Consider the following 26,391-nt stretch of genomic DNA (forward strand, 5'->3'; position numbering starts at 1 on the left):
ATGCGAGGAGATAAGCCTTTTACGTTTCGTCTTCGAAGTCGAATGCGTGACCTTTGGCTTCTCCCCTATCGGAAGAGCTCATGACGTCACTTCCTATGCCATTTGACGTCACAAGCGCTTGAACTTTAAAAATTAATTAAAAAAAAAACTGCTTATCGTATTGCAAAATTTTTTTCGCCTATGATGTTTATACATGTTACTCTATCATATAAAAATAAAATTGAAAAATCGAAAACTTCCCTATTGGAACGTTCATTGCCACATGTTAATGTTTTAACCTTTTGTATTTGCAAATAATAACTAATGAATATTTAGGGATTAGAATATTCAATCTAAGTTATGTTTTTTGTTGTTTACTTGTTTATGTATTTTTATGGATATCTTTTGCTAGGTTTAAAAAAATATATAGATATTTCTTTTAAGTTTATAACTTGTGTTGCAAGGATATGAACCTTAAGTATTATGAATACGTTCAGAATTTCCTATTTTTGTTTTTCTCTTTTATAATCTTTTCAAATTCAGTCTAAACTTTATACTGCATATAATATCAAAGTACAAGATGCAATGGGTTGTTATGTATTCAATCTGGATTCTTTTTCAGAATGCGGTTAAGGAGGCCTGCAAAAAAGAAAAGCTGAATCAGAAAGTTGATGAATCTTCTCTGAAAAATGATGTGAGCTCTGAATCGTCAGTTGTGACGCGTGATTCTAATAACCCTCCTGATTCTCTGTCCTTGAACCTTGTAAATAGCCGTCAGCAAGATAAAGAATGGGAGTGGGTTGGGCAAGATGGAACACTATCAGATAGTCCAGGTAAAATTTAAAATTTAATGTTTTCCCACTCGTAAATCTTCTAATTCTAGTAATATGCTAAATATTGATGTGTGGTGGTTAGGTATATTGAAATGTTCTCCTTTGCAATAGTCCTTAGCCAGTTTGATATGAATGGCACATATGTGCTAGGTTACCTTCAGTGCCAAATGGCGCATCCCTTTATTATAGCCAATCTTCCCAGAGCCTGATTACCGCAGGGGCATGCGGGGCACAGGCCCCTCCTCTTAGATTCAGGGGGGCCCAAAATCCCCTCAATTTATCATGCTAATTAAAAATAAATAATGATTTTACTCAAAATTTAGAGTATAATGATATCATTGATAGTTTTGCAAATGCCAAGACAAGGGAAAAAAATCCTAAAAAATAAAAATTCCTTTCCAAAATTTGATCTCTTTACAAATCTCAAAACCACTCCAAGTTTAGTCTGTATTTACTATTAAAAGTTATATCATAGATAACTTTGATATTTATGGAACTGGAACGGGCAAAGTTTAACCACATCTTATAGAATTATCATATACTATATCTCTTCTACTTTTTAAATGTGGTGAGATGAGGTACCACCGAATTTAGCATGGTTGTGTCAATACGCAAGTATCGAAATATTTTATAGCTTTGGAATAAGCGGGAATAGGGGGAGGGGGCAGAAAATGAATTTCATGCCCAGTGTCTTCAAAAATCTTAGTTGGGTTCTGGGGGGGGGGGGCCCTGAAGTAGAAATATCCAATATCAGAACGATAGGGCTCTGAATCTTCCTATGCATACCAATCAGTGCACTGGTGTGCCATTGGTTTCCTCTAACTCCTTCCTAGTCTTAAGCATCGCGTGTTTGTGCCGGGTGACTCTCTTTTGACGCATGGCACCGATATGTATCTCTAAGAGTGTATGGAAGTATAAATACTTTCAAATCTTGAACTTTATCCCAATATTTCAGATTATATTTGATCCATAACCAGGGTTGGCTTTCTGCCGGCAGAGACTAGTTTTTGCCTGATCAGTGGCAGAAACTGGTTATAACCTGTAAAAACCGGCAGAAACTGGCAAAAATGTAAAAGCATCTTTAAAAACTCAAGTAATTACTAAATGATATTTGTTTAAGTAAACTAAAAAATTTTATTTTTTTCAATCATTTTAAAAAACAAAATCCTCTGCTAGTGCCCTTGGTTTAGTTTGGAAAGGGAACTTTTCAATTACAGATGTCCGTAATATTTGGATTAATCTAACAAAGGACGAAAAATCATATGGGTGCTTAGGAAAGAGGCGTGACATACAGAAGTAACAGGGTTCATACGGGTCATGGAAATCTTTGAAAGTCATGGAAAAAAATTTAGTGAATTTCAGACCTGGAAAAGTCATGGAAAATTGAAATTTTCGTTCAAAGTCATGGAAAATTATTTAAAGTCATGGAAAAATGTCCTGGGCAAAGAGAAAGTAACAGTTCCTAAAAGAGTATCAGAAATATTGAATGATTTAACAGTCTTACATATTGAAACTGGAAAATTGAACGATCCCAAAAACAATTCTGAATTTTGAAATCTGGTTACATCCACTTCGTAGCAGCCGCTCGTCTTTTTTTTTTTGCAATGCCATTTTACTGCTTGGACATCACTCATTTTGCATTTACCATTATTTTCAAGACTTTTTATATTCTGTAGTACCAAACTTGCACATTTTTTATTTTGCCACGCCCACTTAAAAAAATGCAATTCAATTGCATCCCAGTTTGTTTTCATCACTCGTAAAAACTTTATTACTAAATTTATTAGAGTTTATCTCAATTTGTTGAAACTTTTAGAAAATGAAGATCTTTAGTCAGGTGATAAAACACAGAAATAGGGGAATTCTAATACTCTAAAACAGCCCAACATACGGCCCACAGAACTCCATATGCGACCCACTGCTATGTTCAATGTCAGGAATCAAACCCTATGTTCAGGAATTTCTGAACCTACTAATTTATATGCATTTAAAAATGCAAATAAGTAAAAAAGAACATTTGAATCAGAAGATTTACTCGCTACTGAATGTTTTTCCTTTTTTAAATATAAATATCTGGTTTAGAAACATGAATTTACTAAAGAATGGCTTTTCTTTAATGAACCAAAATACTGTCAAGCTATGTGTATGCTTAAATGCAATGCTGGTGCTATTAGGCAACCTTTGAAGCAAATGTATTGAAACTTAGTAATGACTCATTCAACCTCTGTCCCATTCATTATCATTCAACCTGTTTATAAAGATTATTAGACATTTAAGCACCGTTATATTTCATTCACTGTAGTTTTACTAACTTTATTAAAAGTCATATGATGAAGACAAATAAGAATAGTTTAGTTTTTAGGTGTACACTGATATTTTTTCGATCATCAGTAAGTGCTTTGATGAGGTAGAAGCATTCACGTAGAAGTTTCGCTAATGCTCATTTTCAAAAAATTTCCAGTTTGAAATTAAATAGTACTATTCTCTTCACGTAAAAAGGTCATGAAATTTTTTTATGAAGTCATGAAAAAGTCTTGGAAAAGTCATGGAATTTTTTCATCCGAATGAAGTATGAACCCTGAAGTAAACAGGCATTACAGATTGTAATTTGCTCGCTTATATGCTTCATCTAAATTGCTTGTGTTTGAAATTATTATGTGCTGCAAGAAGAAAGTGCCAGAATTTTTCTTGCCAATATTAACATAGATTTTGTACCTAATGTCGCAGCTTTGCAAGACAAATTGTCCCCATTTCTCTAAACTTATTTTTCTAGTCAAATTTTTACCACAATCCCAGTTATTGCATGGTGGACCAGTTTTTAAAAAATGTACCTACAACAAATTAAAGTTTCACGAATATTGCTTGTTCCTTGATGCATTGCCTGTAGCTCTTCTGTTGTAAGAATATTCTAATTTGGGCATATTAAATTGAGAAACTGTTCAGATTTTAGGAACTACCTTTTCTAAGAGGCAACTGCAGGGTCCAAACAATGTAACATTTGATTTTGAATTGTGACAATATTGCAATTAAATTGTGCTTTGGTTAACAATTATTTTTTCTGTGCGTTTTCTATGTCAATAATTTTTTGTCATTTTGTGAGTTTTTGCCAGTTTCTGCCGTAAATGTGGCAGAAAGTGGTTTTAAACAGATTCTACCAGTGGTTTTAGCCTCCTCGGCAGAAACTTGCCAACCCTGTCCGTAACTCAATAATGCCCCTGTGGAGGGAAGGGGGGGGGGACGCCCGAATAGATTTAAGAGATTATACAAAAATATCAATACTTCGGCCATCAAATTTGACAGGCATCAAAAAATATCTGTACCTCAAAGCTAGACTAATGTAAGTCACATTTTCATTACTTTGCATGAGAGCGTAAAAAGGTTTTACTGTATATGAAGGTTGGAACTCGTCCTCTTAAATAAATATAGAGTTTTTTCTTTTTTTAAAATAGAATTACATTAATGTGGTGCCATTCCACCATCACATGCGGGACAGTCGGACTCCATTATTTTACCAAAAAATATGTTATAAAGCTTAATATTTTTAACAAACTGAAGATATCACATTTTCTTATCGTTACCTTTAGCACAAAGAGACGTCAGAAGTAGTTATATTTTTATAACATGTTTTTGTTGCTTGAAAAAAAAATAATTTGCAAGCGTTCAACCTCTTGTCATATGTTACAGGATTTAGTTAACATTTCTGCTCTAATAAAAATGTGATAGCAAAACAAACTAAATCTATTAAAAGTCAAGGCTCCAATATGAATGAGAAACATATAATTCCCTAAGAAATAATAATTTAAAGTGCTGAAAAAAAATTAGGATGTATAGCGTCATGTGTGGGACATTTGCAAATTTTATTCAGGAGCATATTTTTAAAATGTCAGAAACTAAATCAATACACAAAATAAAGTATTTACTAAACACTTTATTCAAAAAAAGTATTTTAGTGAACCGTATTTATAAATTAATAAGCTATTAAATGAACTACTAATGAACTATTTTGAACATGAAATGGAATATATTCTGAAGATTTGCTCTTGTAATTTCACCGGCATTTGTACAAAACTTTGCACAGAAGTATATCCTTTTCTGATGAGGTAAGTTTGACTCATATTATTGTTGAGAAAGGATCATTTTTTATTTTCGTAGTATACAACTTGCTAGAACGATTTATGGCTGTAACAATGTATTTGTTTAGGAATTTGTCACAGTAGAACAGACTCCTTTCTGTAAGCCTTCTATCACAGCACACCATTTTTGTGGTGACTGGGGCAATGCTCTAATTGTTCAGTGTATAGCATTGTTGAAAGACTTTTTAGCAATGTAGGGCAGTACAGAAGAATTCGAGTAACTGGTAGATGGCTTCTGACTGTGAGAATTCTGAAGTTGAAACAGAACTTTTTTGAACCTCTTCCTGTCCCACTCATAAGTACTTTTGCTTTCATCCTCTGTCATGTTGTCTTTCTTCCTCCTTTTTATTTTGTTAATACTCTTCCTTCTGGAAATTTTCTTTTTCTAACGCTGCTTTCTTTCTTATACTTTTCATTCTCTTTGAACTAGTAGATTTAAATCCTTCCATCTCGGTCAAAAAAGTAAAAACTTTGTCACGATTTAAATATTTAATTCTAACTTCATAAAAAAAATAATAAAGCCATATTTTGAAGAAAAATTCCCTTGGGATAATGAAAACAATTCCTCAAAATTCCCGCACAGCTTTACGTATGCTGTGTGTTGGAAGATTTTCCTGTAATCAAGGGATTAAAAATCTTTCGTTTTTGGTTATTTTTCTGCAATCTGCCGGGAAAATTTTGCAGATTTTTTTTTTTTTTTGTTTAAGCCTGATATTTGAACATGCGTCACTTGACATAACTTTTATTTTTAAGACAGACCGTGCAAAGCTGGGCAACGGAGCTTGTAAATATTAAAATTATCATCTGCCTTCTACAGAAACAAACATTAAGTAGTGAAAAAAAGAAGAATGAAAAGGGAAAACTCAATACAAAAACTATATTTGTTCCAGAAGAAGTTTGTACGTAGAAAATATCAAAATAGTTTTATTTTGTTACTATTATATTAATGCAGCATTGCATGTATTTGTGTTTTAAATAATCAATTTCTAAAACAAATAACTATTGAAGTACTTCGAGTATTCCGTAATGAAGTTTTCAAGATTAAAAGTATGTTCCTCATGAACAGTTGATTAGTGCATAAGAATAGTCGTACTTATGTGACAAAAATGAGTTCCTATTCCAGAATAATATATTTCAGAATCTTTAACTGTGAGGAAAAAAGTTTCATTCAAGATTTTTAAGTTATAACTGTTTTTCTGATGCTTGTTTGTGTAATGTGTCACATGCGGGACAGTTTTGTTTTCAGAATTTTCTCTCAACTAAGATTTATTTAAAGTTCTAAAACTGTCATAACGTAAAAGTACTGCACTAATTAGCTTTAGATATAACAAGCACACAAAATAAATGACTTTCCTTTTTTTTCAAACTAAAAATATTCATCTTTTGCGTCATGTGTGGGACACAAAAATGTAGGTTTTTGTATGTGTTAGTATAGTTGTTAGGATGCATCTTGGATCTTAATATTTATTAATATGAAAACAATAAATATTAGACTTACCAATCAAGTTGACTTTAAAAAATGTAATCGATTTTTTTATGCAAATCATAGCTTTAAATTTGACTCTGGAAGGCAGCATGCTTGCTTTCAACTGGAATTTGTAACCTATCCCAAAATTTTGGCGGTGATATATCGTAATAATGTCTGGTGGGTTAATCTTAAGTACTTTAATGTAATTTTTTTCTGATCATTTATTTTATTTATTGTAAACTTAATTTTTGTAATTACTAAATTATTTCTAGTCACAGATTTTTTAGAAAAGTTTTAGATTCTTTATTCAACAAATTTTATTCAACAAATTGGGTTGGCAAGGTTTTCGACACCATGGTAAAAACCGTGGTTTTTACCGTCCTGTCCGAAAGTGTCCAAAACTATATTTTTAGAAAAATTGTATTTTGTGAGAAAACATCAAAAACAATAAAATGTATCAAAGTAATCTTTTATACTGAACATTTATTCAATTGGAACATTCAACTTATTTATGCAGCTGATTTTATCTAATTACATACAAGTTGAATCATTGATTAAAATTTCAATTTGTATGCATGAGTTTATTTATTTTTATATTAGTAACCAAATTTCCCTATGTTTATGCCTGTGTGCAAATGAAAGCAGGGTTGACAAGGTTTTTACCATCTTGTTCAAAACCCTTGTGTCCAAAAGTGTTCAAAGCTACTTTTTGAGAAACTATATTTTGTGAGAAAATATCAAAAACAGAACAAAGTGTCAAAACTAATTTTTTGACTATTTAATATATTTATTCAATGTGAACATTCAAGTATAAATACATATGTAACTTGTAACTTATTTATGCAGCTGATTTTAATCTAATTAAGTAGAAATAAAATTTTTTCTTAAAAATTTCAATTTGTATGCAGGAGTTTTTTTTTTTTTTCCATAAACTAAATTTTTCGACATTTATGCAAGTGTGCAAATGATAATGTTCAAAATCTAGTGCAATAATTGACTTAAATGCAATAAATTACACTTTTTTATAGTTACAAAAAGTGTTCTATTAAAAATAAAGAAGAGCACAAGTCTTATAACATAAGTGTTTAATCATCAAATTTCTCGTTCTTTAATCTATGATTTAAAAAAAAAATTTGTTAAAACATCATGTAAAACTTATTTTGCAAAAATCATCAAAAAGATTAAGCTTTTTTTTTTTACCTAAACATGGCCCATTTTGAGTTATAAATGGAACTGAAATTAGTTGTCTTGGTAGTGTTGTGAATTTCCTTTCATAACTCTACCAACCGTTACATGAGGAAGTTTTTATGTAATAGTTATTGGCATTCTTTTAAAGTAAATATTTTTAAAATGAACAGTGTGGGAAAAAATATCATCAAATACTCATTAATTAAACCTCATTAATAACAATATTTATACTACGAATATTGCAGTAAATGTGAATTAATATATTACACCACTTTAGTTTTAGCATAGTTTTGGACAGTTTAAGACAGTTTCGGACACTTTTGGACAGTTTTAGACAGTTTGGGTCGGTAAAAACCCAAAGCAAAATTCGGTAGCAAAATAATCAAGTTTCAACTCTAATTATTTCATGTGTATCTTTAGTCATTGTATAAATTGGTTTTTAGTTTTAATAGTAGCCGAACTTGTCACATTTCCCTTTAATTTGAATTTTTAGAAACATTTTTAGAAAAGTTTAGTTAGTAAACCAAAGCATTGATCAGATGGTTGCATTTAAATTTTCACAAAACATTAATTTAGATATTCTTGTGAAAAATTAATGTTTTTTTTCTGGAAAAATTGCATCCCATGAGGCATGGAAAGTCACGAGCAGAAGTAATGGAAAATCATTCATTTCAAAATTCTAAATGTAGCAAATACCCTGTAACCACTTTTTTTGTTTTATAGCCTTTTGGAACAATAACTTGGATTGTGAGATGTGCTTATAAATGCTCTTACGCCTGTAGCATAAAACCAATACAAATGTTTCAACTCTACCAGCTATCTCTTTAAATTTCATAGACAGTAAAATGAAAAATCAAATGTAATTCTGGCAATTTAACTTTTCCACCTGCACAGCACGTTCCTATTGTTTCCTGCTTAAATTTGAGGACACTGCAATGAACGCATAAGTTATCAATTTTTCCAATAACTGCATTTGGATGAAGACTAATCATAATCAGGCGCGTGTACAGAAGTTTTGGGGCTCGTCACAAATGACTTTATGGGACCCCTTCAAAATGTTTAATCCCACATCTCTACATATATTTCACCCATGATTTGAAAAATCTCGGGTCCAGGACAACAGGTGTCCTTTTTCCCCCCACTGTGCAGGCCCCTGATCATAATTTGCTGCGTACCTGAATGCACTAAGAAATAAATCAATGTAAAGTGTTTGTTTGGATTGAGCAATGCGTACTTGACTGGTTTCAAGTCTTGCCGCCTGTTGTACAGATGTTTCAGAAGAACAGGCTTGAGCATTATGTAATCGAAGAATTTATGATCTTGCTTGCTGTCATTTGGGAGTTTGAGAAGAACGGATATCAGTATTACATAATCAAAGTGCATTCCAGTCTTTCTTCCCTCGAGTGTTTCAGAAGAATGGGTTTGAGCATTATGTAATCAAACAGCTTCTAGCCTTGCTTCCCATTGCTGAAATGTATCCATAGCTCATATTGTCTTTTTTGTTGTGCTGAAGATAAACTGAACGCTCTTGTTGTTTTGTTGGCATAATTAGTTAGGCACCGAGTTATTTGAAGAAAAAAGGGTAATATGTGTTTTGCTCACTTTCTACCTGATGACAACAAAAATAAAACTTCTAAATCACTGTACAAAGTAAAAATAAACTGCATGAAAAGCATCTATTAGCTTTCAAGGTGTGAAATCAAAATAAAACGGTTTCTTTATTTTGTCTGTGTTGCTGTTCTAAAAAAATCATTTCTGCTTTTACTAATCTGATAACAAACATATTTTTATATTCAAGGTTGAATCCTCACGAAAGAAAAATTTAATTGACCTTTCTTTTGAGAAAAACCTTAAAAAGTAAGCGTAAAGAAAGACAATAACAAATATAAAATCAGGTTTTGACGGAAAGTTAAGATAAAACATAAATGATGATTTGAATAAACGAAAGCCTTAAATATTATGCGGAAAATAAAGACAATATCAAACGTAAAATGAACTGTCGATGGGAAGTTGAGATGAAACATGAAATTATGATCTGAATGGTGGAAAACCTTTGAAAATTAAGAATTTTACATGCAGTAAGATAGAGAGGACACGTTGTACTAATGAATTGAAGCTGAAAACTGTACCAATGCATCCCAAGTTCCTTAGCTTCTTGCTGAAGAGCTTAGGATACATTTTAATTAAAAACATTGCATTATTGAATCCCTATTGATAGTTGATTTAAACTTAGATATTGTTGCATTTTTATGAAGCACATTTTTGAAGTTGAATTAAAATGTAAACCAGTCTGCCAGCTACTTTATTCATTCCGTTTTCTGAGATTGGTGATAACCATTCTCACAAGGCAACTACAATATAATAACCCCGCCCATCTTCGGACCAAAGTATCCCATAATTTCAGCTTAAATTTCTTCTTTTTTCCGTACCCTCTGTTAAATTTCTTCACTCTCTAGAATTTTATGTGGGAATTTCAACTAAAATTGGGGTAAAAAAAGAACTACCTGTCAAATTTTTGTCAAAGTGGTAGGTATATGTGTAAGTGTAGGCAAGTAAGTGACGCAAAAAAAGAACTACCTGTCAGATTTTTGTCAAATTGGTAGGTATATGTGTAAGTGTAGGCAAGTAAGTGACGCAAACCTGGAGACGGTTTTCGCTAGAGGAGCTGCATTGTGAGGCAGCCAGCCGACCGTGGTGCTGCAGAGGGAGACGGGGGGAAAATAAAATCATAGGACTTCAATACTGTCAAGTGAGAACAATAAGCAATCGTGATTGCTCAATAAATGATTAAACTTTTGACTTCAACTCAGGAAAGCAAGAATGTTAAAACTTTAACATGGATTTGTGTTTCAAAATGAGATGCTGTAGGCAGAGTTGTGAAATTATCTGTATTTTAAAAACTGTCCCACATTCCAGGAAGCTTCATTATGGGAAAGCTAAAGTCCCGTATTTTAGCTAAAAGAAATAATTTCTGAAACAAGACCTTATTTTAAGAAGACTAGGAATATGAAATGAGGAAATCACATGGCAGCAAACGTACAAATTATTTGAAGTGTAACTTTAGTCAACATTATATTAGAATAAAATTTTCATTAAAATATTGAAAAAAACGGTACAGTAAAGCAACAGTTTACTCATTTAGATTTTGAATTTTAGTTTGTTTTTTGCTAATTTGTTTTCCAAGTCTGTTCAATTGTCACAATGTCTATTGATGAGGTACCTATAAAAACTATTTTACGCATTCAGATTTATGCAATGGTGGGTGTGGAATCATGGAGCAATACATATATTTTTTAATATATTAATCATCAGTAGAAATGATTACTATATCTTCCAGGTCATGCAAAAAGGGTACATAACGGAGAGATGCGGTTTTTCACAACATTGAGTTTAATGTTAAAACTTTAAGCATTTCATTTGTACTTTCTAGTTTCTGACATTTTAGTACCTGATTGTAAACTTTTATAGTAAGTTTCAAAGAAAAAATAAACTGTAGTTTTCCCATGCCAACAACTATTTTTCAAATACAAGTGGGACAGAAAACGAAAAGGAATAGAGGTGTGTAACATAGTTTTTTTTTTCATGCGAAAGAGATTGACAATATGCAGTAGAAGTGAGTTAAAAGCAAGGAGTAAGATAAGAACCTTCAAAATACTGCATTCAGGATTAAATAAATAGCAGCTATGAAACATGTGACTCCCAAAAATGTATCACAAGAAATATGTCTCAGAAACGGGAAAACTATGATTTTACATTTTTGATGCAGGATTTAGCAAACTAAATTTGACATATTTTGGTATCCCTCTCCCCCCCCCCCTTCCCCACTCCCTCTCATTTGTGATTTGTAGCCATACTTTTTCAAGATTTTCAAGCAGCTAAAAATGAAATTAGTTTTTTTTTTTTTTTTTTTTTTTGAGTTAGGGACCCTAAGCTATAGCTTGGTTAGCTTATACACTGCTAAAAATTCAGGAAACTTTTAATTTTGGTAATATTACTGTAAAATAGTGTTTAAGGTACAGAAAAAAATTTAAGTAAATAGTACCAAAAATAAGTAAATAAACGACTGCAGCGCTATGTGACTTACAGTGTAAAGCAGATAACATTGTAGTTCCCTCACTTCTTGTGACCTGACTGGTATGGTGGTCAGCAGAGTCAGTCACCTGCCAATGCAAAGGTCTCGAATTCGAACCTGCTGCTCCCATTTTGCGTTTTTTACCTCTCTTTTATTCTACCCTAAAATAAGAGATTGCAGTAAAAATTACTGGCAACATAGATGCCAGTAACTTTTACCATAAAATTTCGGGAATTTTTTTTAACAGTGTACATAAATTCAGCCCTCGTTGCAACTATAACTGGAATCATGCAAAAATTCCGAGGGCAGTACAAACATTTATAAAACTGAATATTTACATCAGGACAAGGCCATTTTATCGCTCTTTACCATCATTGCTTTGCAAATAGGTCTTTACTTCTTAAAGCATCAGAAATATTCTTTATCATCCATTTTATCCTCCACACCACCCATCCATTCTTCTTACAGAACTGAAACAATAGAATTCTCCAAATTATTTGAGTAGATTTCCACCATTGATCCCAATTCAGAGAATTCTGATTTGATGATTCTGCCATATATTAAGCCTTTAAGTAGCGTGGGTTTTTTATTTTTCTGTGGCGGGCAGAGTCGCCGAGAAGGGGGCAAGGGCAAAATCCTCAGGGCCCGGCCAGAAGGGGGCCCGGGCGGCTTCTCAAAGAGGAAAAAAGAATTTTTTTCAGAGTTTATGCTGCTAACTGAACTTTTTTTCGGTGTTGGAAAAGCAAAAACATCTATCATTCACCACTTTAGCTCATTGTTCAACATTTGCAGGTTGACAGCATCAAGTGCTTGTCTACCAGTTCCTTAGTGAGCTATCTTGAAAAGAGACGTTTCTATTGGAAAGGAAAACGACCAATAGCAGAACCACCATGACAAACTTTCCTCCTTATACCCAGGCTCGAACATGGTTGGATGATGTCACACTAGGGGTTCCCAACCTGTGGGTTGCGACTCTCGAGCATTTCTTACAGGGTCACTACAATATCCCTACATTTAAAAATATAACTCTGCATCTAGTTTAAAAATAAAAATACTTATGGGTAAAATAGCATAATTTTAGAGTACAGTAGACTCCTGATTATGCGAACTAATGTGGCGTATTGGCAGTGTGGATGACAAAAAATTCGGATAGGACAGAGTTTTATCTTCTAACTCCATCCCCTACTTAATTTAAAGCACATGTAGTTACATATTTTAGATAAATAACAAAAGTAGAAGTGGTACTTACTGTTTTATTTAATAGATACATATTCAGTTTTCAGTTTGAGAAAAAGTCCTTGATGGAGGACTGTTTTTGCTTTTCAGCCCTTTTGCAAGGAACAATCTATGTCCACTTACACAAGCAGATTACATCAGCTGGAATAGCTTCTTCTTGCTAACTTATATACTCATGTGCTGCCTCTGTCATTTTAAATACTTCTGAGTGTGGGATGAGATTTTCTGTGATCTCCTCCTATTCTTCTAGTGTTTCTTTTTGCAGGACCATTTCTACGATGTCATCGTCTGTCATTTCATGAACTTTGTTACTTTCCATCCATTCCTTGATATCCTCTTCACTGACACAGTCATATTCTGGTATTTTTGTCAAGCAATGAAACGAGCTTTTTGCTTTCTTCCTTTAATTCAGATTTGGCATCACAAAGTTCATTTCTACTGTTTAGCGCTCCAAGATTTTAAAAGTGACGAGCTTGGAACTTCGGCCACCCATCTTATAACATCTATCATGTCAATTTTCTTTAAAGTTATGTAATCTTCTTCATTATCAATTGCTGATATCAATGATTTTAAAATCGCCAGCCATACCTTCTCTTTAGCATTTGAAGCACACCTTCATCCATTGGTTGGCAAAGAGCTGTTACATTGGGTGGCAAAAATACAGCTCTTATGCCACCATCATAGCTCATCAATGCACGGATGAGATGGTGTATTGTCAAGAATTAACAAAGCTTTTATCAGCAAACCATTGCCTTTCAAAAATGTTTTTTAATAGTCGGTACAAAGTCACTGTGAAACCAAGTCTTAAAAATTTTCTGAATTCTTCCACGACCTCTTTTGATGTGTGTAATGTTGAGGCAGCGATTCCTGACTTTTAAGTTTTTTTAAAAACTCTGGGATTTTTTGACTTTCCTATCAAAGTTAATCTAAGTTTATGATTATCAGTTTCATTACTGCAAGCCAGGATGGTGGCTCTTTCCTTACTTTTCTTGTGTTCTGAAGCAGCGGCTTCTTTTTTTGATGCAAACGTTTCTGTTGGCCACATTTTATAGTTTAGGCCCGTTTTATCACAATCATAGAGCTGCTCCTCAGAAACATTCTCCTTTAGCACAAAATCAGAAACATAGTTTTTGAACTCAGTTACAGCCTCTTTATCTGATGATAAAGCTTCTCCACATATCTTAATCTGGTGAATACCAAATCGTTTCTTCCAACGATCCAACCATCCGTCACTAGCATTAAATCCTAATTCCACTCCTGATTGTCAGGAAAATTGTAAAACTTTTTCCTTCAATATTGGCCCAGTCACAGGCAAACAATTTCCTTTTATGCATTCTGTCCATAAAAATAAAGCTCCATCAACTTATCTTTATGCCTACCTGTTAACATAGGTTTGTTCTATTCCCACTGCCTTGGGCCGCACATTAGAGATGAGACAGGCTCAGCCTGGGCCCGAAGCGGGCTTGGGCTCTAGAACCGAAAATATGTTGCAGGCTCGGGCTCAAGCACAGATATGCAATCGCCAATCTCCATACAAATCAGGGTTGGCTTTTTGCCGGCAGAAACTGGTTTTTGCCCTGCCAGTGGCAGAAACTGGTTTAAACCGGCAGAAACTGGTAGAAACTGGCAAAAACTAGAAAACGTTTTGAATAGCTCTAGTAATTACTTAATGACAGGCAGTTAAGTAAAATAAAAAATAATATAACTCCATTTTGTCATTGCAAAAACTTAATATAATAGTTATTTAATAATTAGTGTAAAAATATATTAAATAACAAAACTGACATTTCCAAAGCAAAGTAAAATTTATCATAGTTGAAATTGCTATGTGTTAGAAATTTTAGCCTTGTAATGTTGTAAGTAACAAATTTTTCAGTTTGTTGTTTATAATTATTTTGTTTGCATTTAATATAAAGTGTAATATACATAGATATATCAAATATTTAAATAAATACAGATTTGTTTTATTTCATTAAACTCTAAAATTGAAGAACTTCTCATTTTACAATTAATATAACTGAACAAAGCTATTCTCAAAGAGCTTAATCAAGCAGTTACTGATAATCATTTACTCGCCTATATGCTCCATCCAAAGTATTGGGGAGTAAATTTATCATGTAATCAAGAAGAAATTGCCCGCACTTAACTCACAAATATTAACCCTGATTATGTACCTTATACCATTGCTTTACAAAACAAATCGGCCCCTTTTCCCAAAACCTATTTTTCCAATCACGTTGTAACAACTACTCCAAATACCGCATGGTGGTCCAGTTTGAAAAAATGTGCTATGGATGAAAGTTATGTGAATCTTGCTTGTTCTTTGAGGATAATGCCAGCTAGTTCTGCTGAGATTGAAAGAATCTTCTCAAATTTCTCCTTTGTGCACAACAAATTGGGAAATTGGTTAGGTTTAGAAACAGGGTCAAAACTTTTATTTTGTTACAGGCTGCTGCAGTGGGAAAACAATGTAAAATTTGATTTTGAATTGTGATAGTGTTGTAAATAAACTGTATTTGGGTTAATATTTAATTATTTTTCTTATACATTTTCTATTGTATGTCAGGAGTTGCATTTATGTCATTTTTTGAGTTTCTGCCAGTTTCTGCCATGAATGTGGCAGAAAGGGGTTTTTGCCATGCTGGTTTTAACCGGTTTCTACCAGTGGTTTTTATCGCCTCGGCAGAAACCTGCCAACCCTGATACAAATTCAAAGCAAATAAACATTTTCCTACTGTGAGAAAATGAAAGGAACATTTAAATCAGTTCAATCAATGTCAAATTTACCCCTCCCCTCCCCCCCCCCCAAAAAAAAATTAACGCTTATTTATAGTGTTTTTTGCAATTACCATTGCAATATGTCATACAGTAATGCATTTAAAGTGGAGCATTTTAAAAAAATTTAGAAAATTCTGTTAATGAAGAACATTTGACGTAATATTTTTCATTACAAATTTTCGGGCTCTCAAAAATGAGCTCAAACTCATCTCTACCGCACAGTACTTTTCGATTTCTGCTTATTTTTCTTTTCCAGTTATTGCTTGTACCAACTCCTAATTCCAAAGCAAGTGTTTTTGCAGTTACTCCTGTGTCCAGTCGATTGATTGCTCAAAGTATCTGCTCCAACAACCTTTTTTCGTTTAATTCTTATTTTCTTTTCAGACTTCAATAACTAAAAATGCACTAAAAGAACTTAGACGTAGCCCAAATTAACACCAGTGGCGCCGACTCCATGGGGCTTGAGGGGGCCCGAGCCCCCTCAAAAATATTTTTGAGGGGGCAGAGCCCCCCCAATAAATCAAGAAAATTATAAATTACATTATACTTTCTAAACTCATAAATTTATCTTTTATTTTCCTTGTTTGAAGATAGTTTACCTTGTAAAATATATTCAGTAATGAGTTAAAACAAATAATTATTACGGTTGTGTAAGCAGGTTAACTGAAAACGAGTGGTGCGAATGATGATAGTGTTACAGTGCTGCGAGTACTGTAAAAATTTGTCCCAGTGCGCGAACTTGCGGGTCACGTCTGTTGCCGGTGGGCAGCGCTGCGGCGCGCTCACCTAAGTGTTGCTGATCTGGAAAAATATATATATGAGAGTTTGATTTGCATATAAAATGGGAGGCGTGATAGTTTTGAATACTTTTGGGAATCGTGTTTAAAAGAAAACCTTCACAAAATGATGATCCTTCCCTTTCTCGGAATCGACGTGTACCAAAGAAGTATGAAAACAATGAAGGCAGCTCACCGCACACTTTCAAAATCCCAAAGGAAAACATTTGACTCGCGCTACTTATGCGAAATAGCTATAACACGATTTTTTCTCCAGTATTCAGACCTAACGCGAATTCCTCACCGCAACACGAAAATTCTCGGAAGGGAATTGTGGTGTGTTCGTATCAGCTTTGTTATTGGCTACTAAAAATTTTTTTTTCATGAATGTATCTTTATCTTTTTACCATCGCTGAGAGTAGAAGTTCCCTTTTCATTTTAAATGCGAAATTTAATGAGATATAATGACACCTAAGAGCGCTGTTTCATCTAAAGTTTGTGAAGATAAAAAGAGAAAGTTTCATGACAATTAAAGAAAAGCTAGAACTTCTTGAAAAGCTGATGGTCAACTAAAAAATGCGTTGAAGGTAGCACGAGAATTAGGTATGAGTGATTCTTCCGTACATACAATTACAAGTCAAGAAAAGGAAATCCGTAAAAATTCACCTAGTAGTGTCTTGCAAAAATTTATGAAAATGGAAACTGCTCATGTATTGTGTATGAATATCATTAATTGATCGACTGTACAGTACAACTAAAGATGCATTTGCTTTTCTTACTATATACTGTGTCTACTGTATACCGGTTTATTTTTTCTTTCTTTCCCATTAATCATTGATTTTGTACATCGTAGCAGTATTTTATGTTGAATAAAACGTTTTTTTTTTAAATACAAGTAAACATTCAGTTCTTTATGTAAGAGACAGTAATGTACAGTTAGTTAAGAGATGGTTTTTAACAGTTTGAGGGGGTGTTTACAAGTGTCTAAAATAATTGGGTACGTTTATAAAAAATTTTACACATACCCTTTTCCACAACGCGAAAATTCGACCTACGCGAGAGGTCTTGGAATGCTGCATCCCTCGTTTAAGACGGGAGTTGACTGTACTACAAGGTACAAGGCAATATACATTGAGGTTTGTAAAATGGTGCAATTTTGCATTATTGGGCGATTTACATCAACTGGACGCACACAAGTCATTGCAGTTGAATAAGAGTGCTTGCTTTTACTAAACAAAGGTGAAAGAGAAGAGAACATTTTGAAAAATCAACTGAGTTTTTCGAAAATGACCTAGACATTGAGAGACTGCGTTTACACTTGAATATGTTAGCCGATGTCACTAATGTAAAAACAACTGGTCTTAAAAAGCATGCGTAAATTAAATTTCCTTTTTACAAAAATACTGTGTGTGTTTGTATTTATTTCTTCCGTTTTTCGAAGCCAAAAAATATGTGTCGGGCTTGTCGAGTTTTCGAGGTTCTAATGTTGATTATATGATTTTAAAAAGACTTTAAAACTCACTATTTTTCATCTCAAATTTAGAAAATTTCCTGCGGCATGCCCCCTTTCCCCCGATATTTTTTAAGTCGGCGTCTCCGGCAGTGCCCTTCAATGCAAGTCAAGCGCCCTACCTTTTCCATGCCTAGCTACGGCACTGCATGACTCCCCATAAAATAGAACAAAAAAATGTCTCTTACTAAGACAAGTGACATGATCTAATTGAACCAGGAAAATTTGTATACCAATTTTTGGATTGTTTTACTTTGAAAACGCCATGCCACATACTGTTTCTTTTTTAAATTATACACACCAGAAAATATGTAAATTGGCATTTTCAAGGCACAACAATCGACCTTTATTTGGGGGGGGGGTGGAACCTCCATGGGATTACATAACCCCCTAAACCCCCGGTGATGACTGGGCCAGCCCCCCCAATGATTTTTGCAAGTCGGCGCACCTGATTAACACAATCAAATAGCATATGAAACTAGACTCATGATTAGTCATAAGTGTCATGTGCAAAAGTGACCACGAGACAGCTTCTAACAAATGTGCCACTTGTGTTATTGAGGGATCAGAAATGCACGAATTTCTAAGTAATGTGTAAAAAAAGAAAAATATTTTAGTATTCTTTATTTTCTCCATGGACTTCCATGACAAGTTTTGCAAATGACCGATTTGAAACATTCTTCAATAGACCAGATAGTACAGAGTCCGGATAGGTGCCAGCCGGATAATCAAAGGAGTCTACTATAGTATCAATACTTGAGCAAAGTGGCGAATACAGGAGAAGGGCTATAGTGTTAAAGCACCCCCTCTCCCCTAATACCAGAGTACTTAATCCAACTACTTCCTCTAAGATTATATTTCACTGTAGTTTTGGGACTTCCATCCGTACAAATTCCCGAATTCACCTCCTTTAAAGTCATTTAAAATTGTCTAATATTCCGCTTTTAGAACTTTAAATTCAAACAATTTCTGTGAAAGATTCTCTAAACCCCAGCCCTTATCTTGAAATGCAATCGACTTGTAATTGCAAAAAAATTACGGATGAAAGTTCTTCCAACATTTTGTCTTGTCATTAAAGATAATCTTCAATTCTGTTTTTGGGACATAAATTTCTAAAAAGCTCTCTGGGAATACCCCCAATCCTCTCTTCTTCCACATCATAAAAACTTATCTAAAACTTCGTTTTTTATTTTCAATTACGAAAAAATTCCCGCGGGGAGGCTCCGAATCCAAACCTTTTCCCTAAAGTTTATAAAGAGGGCTTACAATTGCGTTTTTAGGACCTCAAATTCAAAAATTTTCCTGGAGAAGTTCGCCGACCCTCTTCTGTTTCCAAAACTTCAACAAAGGTGGTCTACAACTAAGCATTTTTAGGATATATCATTTCTATTTTTGAAAAATTAGAGAGCAGCTCCGATCCTTCTCTCTCTCTTCCACTCCCCCCCCCCCCACTTGTTCTCTCTAGTTAAAATCATCTAAAACTTCATTATAAGGACTTCAATTTCAAGAAATTTCTAAAACAGTCTACGAGCTTTAACCCTTCAAAAGCAGGGGCGCCGACTTGCAAAAATGATTGGGTGCTGGACCTCAGCGGTGGTCCAGAAGGTATGTAATCACCCCCCCCCCCCCCCGCCCCATTTTCCAAAAAAAAAAAGTTCAGATTTTTGAACCTTGAATGTGCCAATTTACATATTTTCTGGTGTATATGATTTATACAAACAAACATTATGTGGCATGGCGTTTTCAAAGTCAATCTAAGAATTGGTATACAAATTTTCTGGTTCAATTAAATCATGTCAATTGCTTTCAGTGAGGGACATTTTTACAGTTCTATTTTGGGGGAAGTCGTGCAGAGCCGTGGCTAGGTATTGATATAAGGTAGGGCACTCTCAGTGGCTCCGACCTACAAACAATATTGGGAGAGAGGGGGAGGGGCATGTCACGGGTCTAACCCCGGGAAAATTTCTAAATTGGAGATGGGAAAAGTGAGTTTTATAGTTTTTTAAGCATTTTAGATTAATATATTATCAACATTAGAACCCCGAAAACTCTACTCTTGCTAACTCGACACATGTTTTGGCTTTGAAAAACGAAAAAAGAAAAAAACATGTATTTTCGTAAAAAGTTAATTTAAGCTATAGTATAATGATTTTGTTTTTACACTATGACAGAACAGTGAATCTATAAAAAGATTGAAATTATATTTAAATAAATCTTAAACTATCATTAAAAAAATAAAGCATAAAGTATTGCTTTTGCACTTTGATTAATAAGTGAAATAGCCAGGACCGTCGCCATAGGGGGGTGAAGGGGTGTTTCACCCTCCCAGAGATTTCACCCAGTCAGCAAAATCAGTTTAAGTCAGCATTTTCAATGTTCCGGATTTTTTAAAGCTTTTATTGACTGAATTTTTTAAAAAAAGTTAGTATTATTTTCATATTTCAAAGTTTCAAATGTACTTTGCGCAAGAGGAAATAATGAGTACATACCAATGCAAACTATACTAGTATATACATGGTTTTGATTTTTCTTTCTTCATTAAAATGTGAAAATGTACCCATGGTCAAGATACACGTTACTTTGTACTCAAATATTTTAAATCTAGAATCAATTGAAAAAGCAAAAATGCCGACTCTAGATCAGTTATCTGAGGGAATCGATGCTTATTGTGCCGGCAAAATGAGCAGTTGCAAAGTAAGCAATCGGCATAGTGAGTAGATGAAGAAAAAATGTTCGTGTCTAGGATAGTGTATCATGTGATCACTGACAACTGTTCATCTGAAAGACATAATCAACTCGCTGACTGCTAATTGCGCTATATTCTCAATTTACCAACATTTACTTTGAACAAAATTTGATTTTGCCGACACTGATCCAGGGACGCATCGAACTTCAATTTTTGGGGAATTCTCAACTTGGGAGAAGTTTTCAATTTGCCGAATGATAAAATACGGGTATGCAATACACACATGAGGCGAGGCGGGAAAATCAGGAATTTAAAAAATGCAATAATGTCTCAAAATTTGCCGAATCATCATACAAATTTTGCCAAATGAGGACTTTTTTGCTGAGGCCACAGGATCAGTCGGCAATTTCAGCTACAATCGGCAATTTTTATTTTTAGAGTTAATTCTGAATTCACCATATCTTTGATAAAAGTATGCATAGTTACTTGGAAGTGTGGACAGTTATTTTCCCTATTCTCACGAATTTGCAATGCAAAGCATAAATTCTCATGAGTGTTTATTCTTTAAAATCTAAAAATAAAAATAAACCTTAATATACTACTTAGAAATTACTCGGGAATCTGTATTACACATTAAGATTACCTAACGATGAGCAGTCGAGATGCATGTTTCAAACATTTTTTTAAAGATAATTATTTGGTACAGTATATGAAAAACCACGGAAATTCTCAGTTTAAAAATACAGCTCGATTAATAAATATGATAGCTTCTGGCCGTCGACACATTTATGAAATTGTATCATCAATAAAAACCACAGTAAAGTGAGAAAACACATGGGGGGAGAGCGAAACGAAAGCAAATTAAAAAGTAGAGAGAAAGATAGTTAAAATATTACAACACAAAGTCACATTGGTACTTTTAAGTTTGATTTTGAAACAAACTTCTGAATGCACATTAAGCACCATTTACACATTTTCTAGGCTAATGGGTAAAATCAAAGTAGCATTTTACTGGCTGAGGTTATGCCTATTTGTCGATCACACACAGGTGTACTGAGTGTCATGGCTATCTTCAATCCCCCATGGTAGTGTTAACTAATAACAGGATATTTGTCCATCAATTGTAGCACTCAGAAATGCCGCCGCCACCAAGACGGCGTAATCGTGTGGGGGACTCGTTATACAAACACAGAGATGTCGAACCTTCGGGGTCTTTTCCACTGAAAACGTTTCTCTGGAACTGAGCTCGAGGGAAAATTAGAGAATTCCTGGATCAGCTGTTCTTGAGTACTTTTAGTTTTGGACAATCTGTCCGGAGCCCTGCTGTGTGAACTTTCCTCTGAAAACAGAAAATGGTTATTGGCTCTGGCTGGAACCTTGATGACAAGTGGCATTGAGTTTGATTTTCATTGCTAATCGCATCAGGGAGTAGAGCAGACGACTTGAATGACTATTCTAGAGTTATTTTGTTTCTTCAGCACTGCACAAAAAATTTAGTTGAAATTTTGAACTTACTTCGCAAGTGAACGGGCAATAATTCTTGTGGCAAATTAGAAAAAATCTGATAGCACTTGATCTTAATTTGAGATGAAAAAAAACCTTATTGAAATGCAGCAGAAAAGGTATTGTAATATTTTCAAAGCTTTATTTTGGGCTCATTTTTTTATACATCTACCATTAATTGAAAACTAAAAGATGTAAATTAGATGCTGACTGGGATGGAAGAATGGGTGTCTATTAGCCTGTTACACATTTGCAGTGTTTAAAAAAAAAAGAAAGAAAAAAAAAAAAGAAAACAAATGAATGTTTTTTTTTTTTTTTTTTTTTTTGCTGTAAAATTTCAAAACAAAATTCAATCCTTAAAATATTACTTAGAAACACTCAATAATGTTCATCATTAAAATTACCAAACTAAAGGCAGTTGAAATACGTTTCAAACACTTTTTTAACCATTAAGGGAAAAAAAAGTAGTTGGTGCGTTATAGAATCCCATCTGACAAGCTTTAGTTTTAAAAAAATGTATAAATAAACTAACATGACAGTTTCCTAGGGGCAACCAGTACTTTTATATTTCTACTTTTTTATAAACCACGATATCAACACAAAAATCAGAAAGTGGAGAAAAGTAAGGACCGCCAAAATATGCTTAAAATAGAGATAAATATTTAAAATTTTGTAATGAAAAGTTACACCAGTAGCTCTAACGGTAAAAAAGTAAAGTTAAATAAAAGTTATCAATGGATTCAGGCATTTAGGATTCCTAATTTTTAAATAAAGTAGGGGAGGATTTCTCACTTTTTTTTATTTTAATAAATATAATGAATTAGGGGCGTAGCATATTAAAAGGGAGAGACGGAGTGGATCCCAGAAGCTAACCATTTCCTTTTACCTCCTGGTACTGAAATGTAACCTAAAGTTACGTTTCTAAAAAATGACTGAAGGAGGACCCTATGACATCAACGAAGATCGTCTGAAACTTCGTTTTTTGATATTCACTCTCAGAAAGTTGTTGGGAGAGAGTCTTTGAATCTCGTTAACTAAAGATGGCCTACAATCGCATTTTTAAGACTTCAATTTTCAAAAATTTTCGATTGTTTGGAGAAGGTATGTATCACTTGATACATACCTTCACTTGATACATACCTTCACTTCGCTTGATGCATACCTTCTCCTAACATCACTAATGATCGTTTGACGTTTAAAACTATATGTTTAGAACTACAATTCCGAAAATTTCTAGGAAAATATTCCGATGCCCCCTTTTTCAAATTCTGTGGCGGCCAAGATTCTGTTTCGGAGGGAGCCCAGGTACTTACCTCAAAGAGATTATCACATTAATTATTTTTCATTGAATCGCTAAATAGGCTTCATCATAAATTATGCAAATTATTGATAGCTGTTAATTATTTATTAATAATATAAAACACCAATGCACTCCTATTTGTATGAATCAAGATATAAATAGCCTCAAAATCTATGCATGAGTAATATGATTAAAACTTAACTAGGAGACAGAAATACTGAAATGTTTTCACCTACAATAATGTTAATAACTCAAAATTTAAACTTGCTCAAAAATTTTTTTTAAACATTAAAAATTGAAATAGCTCTTATTTTTCTTTTTTTAGTTATTTATAAATAAGACTTCGATTTCACTGTGTACTGACATCAGACAGAGTTTGACCATTTTGACGCTCTTAACAATCAACACTGCTCTTTAAATTGATCCTCATTCGTTAAATGTCGAAATTATACTTTCAACGGCTTCCATAGATGCTGGGAGACTTGTAAAAAGAGCAGAATACGATTATTTGGGAAATTGACGTAAAAATCATAATTTTAGGCTACATTTGGTAATGTGGAAAGAGAATTTCGAGTGTCCTCTTGATATTTTTGTAAAATGGAAGTCAGTTTTAGACTATCTTTGCTGATATTAGGGGGTCAAGAGCTTCTCCCGGAAAGTTTTCAAAACGAAATTTTAGACTATCTTTGGAGACATTAGGTGAGAGCGAGTGTTTCAGAATTTATCTCGGCAAAATTTTGCAAAATTTCAGGCTATCTTTGATAGTAACGTTTGGGAAACTGTGTGGTTTGGAGACCCTCAACTGGAATTTTTTAAAATTGAAATCCTTAAATGAGTTTGAGGCTAATTTTGATGACGTTTGTGAAAATATAGGGCATGGAGGATGTCTCCAGAAAATCTTTGATTTTTGAAGTTTCAAAGGTGCAGTTTTAGGTTATGTGTAGAGACGGTAAGGGGAGGAGGGAATTGTTCGAAATTCAAGGCCTGAAAGTGGGGGTCACTGAGAGCACTTGTCGAAGGAATCATGTGTCCAGGAGCTGTGTCCCTACTAAAAACATTGTAAAGCTATGTTTGACTACGCTAGATGAGGGAGAGGAGGAGAAGATCTTACCGAAAATAGTTTAAAAGACCCAGAAACCCCATTTTTGTAGACAGAAGGGAAATGCTCGGGGATAAGGGATTCGCCCCCAAAAGCTTTCCGAAATTGAAGAGCAAAAAAGGTCTCCAAAATAAGTTATACATTCCTCTGGATCCGCAATTGGGCACCAGACTGGAATCGTCCAAGCATCTCGGGGCTCTCCATCTCCCCCGCTCCCCCCCCCCCCCTCCAGCTACGCCACTGTCCCAACTCGATCAAAGTTGCTTGCAAAATTTCTTTATTAAGATTTCAACTCTTAAAGTTCTCCAGGGAACAGCCCCTGAACATCATCCAGATCGTGTAAAAATAAGTCTTTTGAACTTCAATCTCAAAAATTTCCAGGGTTGTGTCTCTGAACCCCTCTTTCCCCCAACACTAAAAATATGTCATTCACCTCTTCTTTCCTTAATATGACAAAAAGTGGTCTATAATTGCATATTTATGAAACTTAAATTTTCTAAAATTGCACATTGAGCGCCCCTGAGCCCCATCCCTTCCTTTAACGGGTTCAAATATAGTTTCAAATCGCATTTTTAAGTATTCAATTTCGAAATTTTCCCGAGCCTGCTCTCCCCCTAAGGTTGTCTAAAATTTCAGTCAAAGATTGACTAAAATTTCATTTTCAGAACAACAATTTCTAAAATTTTCAAGGGGAGAACCTCCTGAACCCCGCTATTTCTAACTTTCCATTACTATCATGATATGACTCATATTACTAAGTCTTTTTCTCCGCATACAACGCAATTCTCCTGATTTGTATACTTAAAATCACTATTAGTGCGCTATAGAAATGTTCAATCAGAATCAAGATATTCAAAGATACCTAAACCGATGATTACCGTGAGTTTTTGTTTCTTCCAAAAACATGCTTTGCTCATGTAGTATAATTAATTCACCGTATAGTATTAAAATTTTTTGAGTAGAAAATATTCTTATGGGTTAAATTTAAATTTTGTGTAGATAAAATATGTTTTTTTTTTCGAATTTCCACATTATGTGTTCTCTAAAATTCCTTATAATTCCTCGTAATCTTCATAAACAATCGAGTCCTAAAATCGAGGGTCATTACAATTTGTTTATTCCAGTCCCGTCTTTTCTAGCTAATCTGCAACTGTCCACTTGAAATCTGTCAAAACCTACTCTCTCACACACAGTTTGCATAAATAGCCTAAAATTGCGTTTTTAAAACTTTAATTTCGAAAAAATTTCGGGGGAGAGCCGAAACCCCCATTCCTTTTCTTCGCCTCAACAAAGATTGCATAAAGTCTTTGTTTCCCGAAATTTTTATGGAAGAACTTCCAAAAACATCCTTTCCCATAATAAAGTCCACAATTGACTCCAGCGAAAAAGATAATGGGAAGGAACCTGCGGCCTCTCTTTCTTATTGCACAACAAAGCCTAAAGTCACATTTTTAGGATGCCAATTCCGGAAATTTGCCGAAGCAGAGCAATATATCTTGACTTTTATCGAAATTAATGCATCTCCTTAGCATTACTAAAGCTGGTCTACAATTGCGTATTCCAGACCTTCACAACATATGAATTTGTAACAAATTCCGGTCAGAGGCTCTGAATTATATATATATAATATTTGTGCGCGTATCTATCTGTCGGCAAAATGTCAGGAATCAGTCGGCAAAATCAGTTTCAACACCCCCCCCCCCCCAACAGAATGTACCTGGCGATGGCCCTGGAAATAGCTAATTTAAACTTGCTTTGAATAACGCTCAGAGTTCATTAAATAAAAATAATATCCTAAAGGTAATTTGTTTAATATTGTAACGGATCCGG

General features: G+C 34.0%; 1 protein-coding gene across 1 annotated transcript in view; it reads left to right on the top strand.

The window, feature by feature from the left end:
- LOC129217136 (centrosomal protein of 170 kDa protein B-like) overlaps nt 1-26,391 on the top strand; it is a 94,765-nt gene that overhangs the window by 15,211 nt on the left and 53,163 nt on the right. The window contains exon 5 of the mRNA XM_054851398.1: nt 602-812. Within this exon, the coding sequence (XP_054707373.1) occupies nt 602-812 (211 nt within the window). The remainder of the gene's footprint in view (nt 1-601; nt 813-26,391) is intronic.

The sequence above is a fragment of the Uloborus diversus genome, chromosome 2, assembly GCF_026930045.1.
Source record: "Uloborus diversus isolate 005 chromosome 2, Udiv.v.3.1, whole genome shotgun sequence".
NCBI lineage: Eukaryota > Metazoa > Arthropoda > Arachnida > Araneae > Uloboridae > Uloborus > Uloborus diversus.